The 9,092-nt window shown below is 41.5% G+C and overlaps 1 protein-coding gene across 1 annotated transcript in view; it reads right to left on the reverse strand.

The window, feature by feature from the left end:
• Positions 1-8,951, reverse strand: part of LOC101847129 (adhesion G protein-coupled receptor A3) — a gene marked incomplete at its 5' end in the record, with an annotated part of 43,115 nt that extends 34,164 nt beyond the window's left edge. Inside the window, 6 exon segments of the mRNA XM_005104451.3 lie at positions 303-536; positions 1,507-1,808; positions 4,139-4,302; positions 6,011-6,082; positions 7,481-7,552; positions 8,880-8,951. Coding sequence (XP_005104508.2) covers positions 303-536; positions 1,507-1,808; positions 4,139-4,302; positions 6,011-6,082; positions 7,481-7,552; positions 8,880-8,951 — 916 coding nt within the window.
• Between the last annotated feature and the right edge of the window lie 141 nt (positions 8,952-9,092).

The following is a 9,092-nucleotide window of genomic DNA, read 5'->3' on the forward strand; positions in this document are numbered from 1 at the left end:
TCCCTCCCTCCCTCCCTCCCTCCCCCTCTCTCTCTCTCTCTCTCCCTTCCTCTCTCTTTCTCTGTGTGTGTGTGTGTATGTGTGATGGTGTGAGTGAGTGAGTGTGTGTGTGATGGTGTGAGTGAGTGAGTGTGTGTGTGTGTGCATGCGCCTGAGTACATGTGCGTGCGTACGTGCGTGTACTTTAAAAAAATGATAAAAACTGCCTTAAAAAAGCGGAAAAATGCATTTCCTTGCATTCACCACATTGCCACCACACAATGTACAGAAACAAAACCACTCACCTTCGCCAGCCTGGCCAGTTTCCTGGTGACGTCGCGGACAAAGCTACACGCCGACACATTCAGGTCCCTCCAGTGACCGTCCACCCCACACTTGTGGGTCGCCATGGCGCCGGCCTCGGCCGCCTTCTCACAGGGCTGGGAGACCAAGAGGCCGGCCATCGACTCCTCCCAGGTGAACATTCCTTTGGAGGTCTTGTTGGTGACCGTTGGGCACTGGAGAACCACGTCTGGCATACGCACCTCCACATGCACCTGGATTGTGGGAAGGGAAAAATGTTTATTACGTCTGATAAGCCACTTTTCACAAGCTTTGGTATAATATGTTTATAAACAAGGTTTATGGCATTTTCTAAATCTCTAATGCACCATGCATCTAGATTATTTTTACAACAGTCAGCCTCAAGTCAGTCAGGCAGAAACGGATCTATTTAAAAAATCCAGATTTCCGGATTTCTCCAGAAAACTGACACGTCTGAAGGATATGTGTCACGATGCAGTGGAATCAAGCATTCGTCAATCTGTTGGCATATGGAGCTATAGGTATCATTTAAAAGGTTGTTCATTTGCCTCGCATTTAATGAAAAAAATTTCCATTTATCTTGAAAAGAAGTCGAGATATTTGTATTTGAAGGAGGTGGGGTTGCGTGGTTTCAGAAGTAAAATTAGCGAGAAAATGGCCGCCAAAGTACTGTAACTTCAATAGCTCGAGAGTCCTTGGAAACTTCTAATTTACATTTTTTGAGCCTTTAATGAACGTTCTTCCATAAAGTCCACACATAAAGTATTGTTGAATGGACATACAAGGTGTTAAGGCAAAAACAAAACAAAAATCAGAGAGAAAAAAAATATCCACACTGACAGAAAAATACAGATTTCTTCGATTTCGTTATCCGACGAGCGCCTCATTTCACCACAATGCCTCACATCTCCTATGATTACCAAAACACCATCCAGCACAATACGCCTACATCCAAAAATTCGATGGCAACAAGGCAAGAGGGCGAACGAGAAAGACTTGGATAGATAGAGTCAGGGAAACACTAACAACTCACGGCATCCCCCTGACCCAAGCTCTCCGGCTGGCGCCAGAGAGACGTCTCTTTCTTCCCGCGACACCCAAAAGGGTATAAGCGGCAGATAAAAGTAAAAGTAAAGTAAGCCTCACATAATGCAGCGACGACGACGGACTCAACTCACTGTTTTGGTCAAGTTCTCAACTTACCGTTTTGGTCAAGTTCCCCGAGGAGGTGGACACGACACAGCTCCACTCGCCGGCATGCGTGGTGTCCAGACTCTCCACCACGAGGCGATGGATGATGATGGTCCGGTCCAGGTTGTGCGAGGTGTGGACAAACACGCCCATCGTCTTGTTGGTGGTCACCAGGTGGCCGCTGCGGAACCAGGCGATGCTCATGTCACCCGGCATGTACGAGGCGTGGCACTCAAAGGGCAGCTTGTCTCCCTTGAACACCAGCTGGCTCTCCGACGGCCGGATGTTGAACGTTAGCAACTGCACACTGTGGTCTGGGGACGGGAAAACAGTCAGGGATGGGTTTTTTAAGTTTTAGTAAGAGTTTTACGGCACATGCAAACAATATTGTCATACTTTAAGTTTTAGTAAGAGTTTTACAGCATTTGCAACACAATAAAGTCATATAAGTGCCAAAGATGAGAGGTGTTACAAGAGAGTAACAAACATAAAAAAGAAGGAGGGGAGATAAGGACGATAGACATTTGATAGGAAAAAAGAAGCAAATCACACCAGAGCACCCGCCAACAACCCACTAGTAAGAGTTTAACAGCACTTGCAACACAATAAAGTCATATAAGTGCCGACGATTAGAGGTGTTACAAGCGAGTAACAGGATGATAAATGTTTGGTAGGAAAGAAGGAGCAAACTACACCAGAACACCCGCCAACCACCCACTGGGATGTTTTTAAAAATGCGTACATCCTTTTAGTTTTAGTAGAGTTTTCACAGCGCTCGCAACTGCATAAGGCCATACGAGCGCCAAGAGGTGGATGTCAACAAAGAAGTCTTTACAGGGAATCAGGCTTATTCTGCTCACCTCTCTTTTAGCTTTAGTAGAGGTTTTACAGCACTTGCAAACCAACAAGATCGTATAAGTGCCGAAGATATTAGAGGTCTCACAAGTGAGTAACTAACACACACAAAAAAAGGAGGAGAGATCAGGACGATAGATGTTTGATAGGAAAGAAGGAGCAAAGCACACCAGAGCACCCACCAACCACCCACTGGGATGTTTTTTAAAAAGCGTACATCTTCAGTAAAGTTTTTACGGCGCTCGCAACTGCATATAGTCATATGAGTGTCAAGGGGTGGATGTCAACAGAGACGTCTTTACAGGAAATCAAGCTTACTCTGCTCACCTCTCTAGCTTCAACAGCACAAAGTCTGCTTTGACTATCAAGGCACCCCGGAAATAGCGGGTCACAAAAGTGTGACAAACATATAGAAAAAGTAGAGGAAAGTAGAGGAAATGACGATAGTAAGGATTAGGACAGAAAAAGTAGCAGTTCCCTGTTGCCGTTCAGGCACAGTTATGAGCATGACATTGATGAATCAGCCCATTTACAATTCTACTGTGCATAAGAACAAGTTAATTTTTCATAGCTGCTACTTTCTCAACTATTCTTTGTTCAAAGTTCTCCCTATCTCTATTTTTAAAAGACTGCCTTCTGCTTGCTCTATTTCTATCCCATCTCTATTTAACGCAGGTGTATTCACACCCCCATCAACTCTTTATTTCCGAGGGGGGTAAACCCACTACGCCACGGCCCTTTTTTGGCGCTAAATCTAAAAATGACAACAACGTCATTAAATGGATCATTAAATTGAAACTAGCAAACCTATTTTGATAGTTCTTCATCTAAAGAAATAACTTCTGGTATAAGAAACTCGTTAAAAGTAATTTGATGTCGAAGTCATCGTAAAGGAAAGTGCCCGAGCCACCGTCAGCGACTCAGCAACACAGTAGTTCCGGCCGCGACCCACTGGGAGCGGCTTGCAGTAGATAAAGAGTTAAAACAATTTAAATAATTTAGGAGGTGCTTCGGCCCTGCCTATCACAGCCAACTAAGGCTGAGAGCGATATATAACATCCCAGCAGAAAGGCCAAGATACTCAATAAAAATTCTCCTCATTTGGAAATCAATCTCAGGTGTCCTGCAAGCGACAGCAGAGTATACAATCACTATACCACAGACGCTGGTCTATCCCATCTCTAGCGTTTGATATGCCCAAAGTAGTTCAGTTACAGTTACGATTCATTCTGGAAGTATTGGAGTTTCTACACATATTCTTCATTAAAGATCATTTTCATAGAGCCTACTCCCGTGCCCATACAGCTCTTGGCACTTTGTAGAAATCTAATAAAATAAAAATAATAATAATAGATAGCATTTATATAGCGGAAATTCCCGCTCAACAGCAAGCTCTATGAGCTTTACAACCTATACTATTATCCCAGGAGACCTGAGAGCATTCTGAAAAAACGTCAACTTCCTGGGAAGCATACAGTGCAAGCAGCCATTTACAGGCGCTAAAACACTAACATACTGACAAGATCTTTTGCTGTCTATGGCCGGGTACCCATTCCCACCTGGGTGAAGTGAGGAAAATTTGTGTAAAGTGCCTTTCCCAAGGACACAACGTCGGGCCCGCGGCTCGAACCCCCGAACCCGCAACCTCACGATTACGAGTCTGGGAACCTAACCATTAAGCCACCAACGCAACCTAAATCATAATCTATTAATAACTTATTTATAGAGGCACCAAGCTATCCGTGTCTACGTGCAGTGTTTGGCCTCAAGATTCCCCTCCCTGACGTACCACAGTGCAAATCTCTGCGCTTCAGTTTGGACAGCGGTTTGTTTCTCATCTTGGCCGGGAGGGCACAGGTCGTGGACGAAGGTATCCGAACGTGTCTGGTTTTGATCCACTTCAGAATCCACTTGAGGTGACAATCACAGCGGAGATAGTTTGACTGCAGTTCACTGGGGAGTAGTACAAAGTCAAACAAAATTATTTTTTGGTTAATACCTCAACGTAAACAAAGTGCTAAGCGTCACTTCGTTTGGTAAAACCAAATACCTGAACTCATTCACTTCGTCATTTTTTAACCTTTGCGCTGGTTTTTTGGGGTTTTTTCTGCTAGCAGGCATCCGTTCAGTATATACATTAAGTTTTTTTAGTTTTAGTAATAATAATAATAGATAGCATTTGTATAGCGCATATCCCCGCTCAGCAGCAGGCTCTATGCGCTTTACACTATATTATTACCCCAGCAGATCATAGAACACTCCGAAACATTCTCAGCTTCCCGGGAAGCATACAGTGCAAGCAGCCGATTAAGCCCTCAAACACTAACAAACTGACAAGATCTTTCGCTGTCTATAGCCGGGTACCCATTCCCACCTGGGTGAAGTGAGGAAATTCGTGTAAAGTGCCTTTCCCAAGGACACAACGTCGGGCCCTTGACGGGATTCGAACCCACGACCTTACGGTTGCGAGTCCGAGAGCCTAACCACTAGCCAATAATACAGCTTGTTGTGAAGAGGAGAGTGCCGAGCTAATCAGTGTTCTTATCAGAGTCAATACGTTATAAGACAAGATGGGAGGTGTTTTTAGTTGGTCGACTTTTAAGCACAAGTCTACCCCGAAAAATACTGCTTTGAGAAAATCGAAGGAAAAATTTTCGAACCCTTGTTCAGTTTCTTTAAAAGACAAGGAGAGTTTTCTCTATAACCAAACAAGTATACACAAATGAAACCAAACTTATCCTACAGTTAGGGTAATGCCCACTTTTGGTGTATGTCAAGATTTCTGGAAACCCCCGAAATCTGGGTTCGCCTACTTGTCCTTAAAAGCGACTAGTTTAGTACGAGTTTTATGGCACTTGCAATAAAATACGGTCAGATAACTGCCAAAGATTAGAGGCGTTACAAGAGAGTAGCAAACACAAAAAAGAAGGAGGAGAGACCAGGATGATAGATGTTTGATAGGGAAGAAGGAGCAAACCATGACAAATATACACAAAAACACACACACACATACACACACACACACACACACACACACACACACACACACACACACAATAACATTGACCATAAAGTTATGAATAAACAGACAAACCTACATTACCGCTCATCTGTCAAAAAACAATTACCTGTACCAATGACAGTTTCCTACTTGCCCCTTGCATTTTTTCCCCTATTACAATCACTGTCCAGGAAGTTCACCTGTCAAAGACTGCACTTTTCCCAACGACAGTGGGAGGCCTTCTTGGACAATTTGGATTGTGTTTTTCTAACAGCCAAAGCTAAAAGAGAACTGAGGTGGACAATATCTTTCACATTGCCGTCGAAACCTGCATTTCTGCCATAATAGGACAGGAAGACCTGTTTTTGATTGGCCCACATTTGATTCGATATGAAATCCATGTTTTACGTGCCGATGACCTGGATATTTTACATCAACGCAGCACACAAGAAGCACACACGGTAAACCACCTAGCTTACACTATTTCTCCGTTTGTAGAACGGGTCTGTATCTAGTATATATAATGCACGGAAGGACACTTCACCTTAGACATCCTTGGCCAGTCCCTCGCTTCTTGACATTAATGCATAAATTACATTTATATCTCATGAATAATTCAAAACAGAAACCCCTGTACCAATATTGCATTAGCATACTCACATGCGCTTCAGTGACGGAAGATAATTGAAGGTCCCATCTGGGATGGTTGAGATGCGATTGTTGGAGAAAAACCTGTAGGGTACATGAGGTTCAGATATTAGGACATGCATACTTCAGGGATTTGGGTGGCTACTTGGGTCTCAGAAGGCTTACACCTAGTGCCATCAGCAGAAATTTTCAAAAGTCCTATCTGATATATAATAGGTGGCGCGACGGGGTGGAATCAGGCGCTCGTCAATTTTTGGGCATGTGAAGTAATTGGTATTATCATAAAGCTTGTTCATTTGCCTTGCTTTCGTTGAAAAAATTATGCATTTATCTTGAATTATAGAAATCAAGATATTTGCAATGGAATGAGGTGGGGGTCACCTTGTTTCAGAGGTAAAATTAGTGAGAAAATGGCCGCCAAAGATGAGTTATTTCCTTAGCTTGAGAGTCCGTGAAAACTTAAAATTTACATTTTCTGTGCCTTTAATCACATTTTTCCGTAAAATCAACACATAAATGTGTTCTTTAAAAGGCACGAAATGTGTTGAGCCAAAAAACGAAAATTCGATAAAAATTCACAAGCATGCGGGAAAATACCAGTTTCTTCACTTTGATTATTTTGATGAGCGCCTGATTTCACCACGCTGCCTCACATATGGTTTAATTCATTCAAGAGCAGCCAGATTTTCACTTGACGGGCAAAAGCTACCATTTTCGCAAATCCAATCCTCAAAAAATCAAACATGTCTCATTTTGTAAATCGTGATCACACACATTCGACAAAAATATCGAGCAAAATCAATTCACAAAGGACATACTTATTCCCTTCAAAAGACTAGCTCAGCTTAAAAGAGAACGGACAGTCATGACTGTCGATGTTGCGTTTCAGATCCTGCTCTACTGAGAGAGAAAAAAAGGATGCAACAAATTGAATGATTATAGAATTTCTGCATATCATCATCATCCAGTGCCAGATCTGCGACAGACATCAGCCATCATGGTTCTCCATTCATTCCTTTGTTCGGATGCCCTCAAAAAAGCTACGTTTCCCTGATCTTTCCCTGTTGCCCATTTGTTTAGGTTCTCCAAGTATGTTGTTCTGGGGCTACCCCTGCCTCGCTTGCCCTCAATTTTGCCAGTGAGAGCTAGATGTTCAAGACCCTTATGTCTATTCAGGTGTCCCAAAAACTGCATTTGTCATTTCCTGATTGTTTTTAACATTGAGCGTCCCACGTGGGCTTCAGAAAGCACTACCTCATTTGATTTCTTTTCCTTTCACCATACTCTTAGCAGTCTCCTAAGAAACCAAATTTCTGTTGCTTCTATTTCTGCATATAAATACTGAAAAATACTTCAGGTTCATGACTGTCGACGTCCTGTTTCAGATCCTGTTCTGAGAGAAGAAAAAAAAAGGATTGCAACAAACTGAATGATTATGACATATAACTTCTGAAAAATACTTCAGGTTCTTAAAGTACTCACAGTTTCTCCAAGTTGGGAAGTCCAGAAAACATGCTGCTATTGATCGTCCCGATCAGATTGTTGGAAAGATCTCTGTAGACGAGAATCAAAGATAAAAGTAATAATAATTTAAATAATAAGGAATATCATTTGTTTTGCACAAACTCCTGTTCCACCGTAAGCTCCAAGCACTTTACAATCTAAATAATCAAGGGTAAGCTTATAAGATGTTTATAACTATTTTGTCTTTTTCAAATGAACTGTACAATTGATAATACAAAAAATGGTGAGACAGACTCATAAAAAGAAAAGTTTATTATTTTAAAAAGAACGAGTAACAAAAGTAATCTCCTTTTATGACTCACACAGGCTTATACTTAATCCATACGGCACTGAACTATTTTTAGCCCTCACTCCCCCCTGGCTCGGGTAATACAGGAGTCCTTTCCTCATCAGGCCCAGCAGATATTGATTGTGTCTGCAGTTTTTTGCAGACATAAAAAAGATTTCTATACTGCTTTTCTTTTAAATTTTTGAAAATAACACGAAGAATATATTATATTCTTCGTGTTATTTTCTAAAATTTAGAATAATATTTCAAAAACAATTGGATAGACAATATTTTTATACTCATGTCTGGGTTTAGTTTAGTTTTAGTAAAAGTTTTACGGCACTTGAAACACAATAAGGTCATATAAGTGCCAAAGACTAGAAGTGTTACAAGACAGTACCAAACATAAAAAAGAAGGGGAGACAAGGACGATAGATGTTTGATAGGAAAGAAGGAGCAAACCACATCAGAGCACCTGCCAACCACCCACATATCTGGGTATGAGGTAGGCAGTGCCGGCCATGTGAAGTAAATGTACACGACTAGGCCTGGGGAAATGAGAAGCCTTGAGGAAAATATACATAAGCCACTAGTGCTGTCAGGTTTAACATAAAAATTCCTCAGAGAAGAAATACATAGATATTTGAGGCAGTGTGGGGCAATCAGGCGCTCGTCAAAATACAGAAATCGGAGAAAAAGGCATTTCTTCTGAAACTTTGGAAATTTTTATCGAATTTTTGTTTTTTTACCTCAACCTCTTCTATGTCCATATTTAAACACATTTCTCGTGTGAATTTTACTGAGAAACATTGATTTAAGGCACAAAATATGTCGTTCTTCTGTTTTCAAGGACTCTAGCTTTTGCAGTTACCAAACTTTGACGGCCATTTTGTCACTAATTTTACCACTGAAACCAGACGACCTCACTTCCTTCAAATGTAAATACCTTGAGTTCTATTCCAGATAGATGGACATTTATTTAATTGAAAACGAAGCAAATAAACCAGCTTTTAGATGATACCAATAACTCCACATGCCCAAAAATAGACGAGCGCCTGATTTCGCTGTGTCATGACACATATGACTTACAATTTTTTCAGACTTTTCAGGCCATCGAAAGCACCCGGTTCAATGATGGTGATCTGGTTGCTGCTTAAATTCCTGAGGGGAAAAAATGGAATTATATTGATTAAGACTGGAAGAGCAATCAAAGCATCTTGGTTTGTATCAATTTATCAGAACCAACAGACGAAAGGAAAGAAAAACCATCCTCTCTCTTATAGTTGTGTCCTACAACCAGAG

The sequence above is a fragment of the Aplysia californica genome, unplaced genomic scaffold, assembly GCF_000002075.1.
Source record: "Aplysia californica isolate F4 #8 unplaced genomic scaffold, AplCal3.0 scaffold00420, whole genome shotgun sequence".
Taxonomy (NCBI): Eukaryota; Metazoa; Mollusca; class Gastropoda; order Aplysiida; family Aplysiidae; genus Aplysia; species Aplysia californica.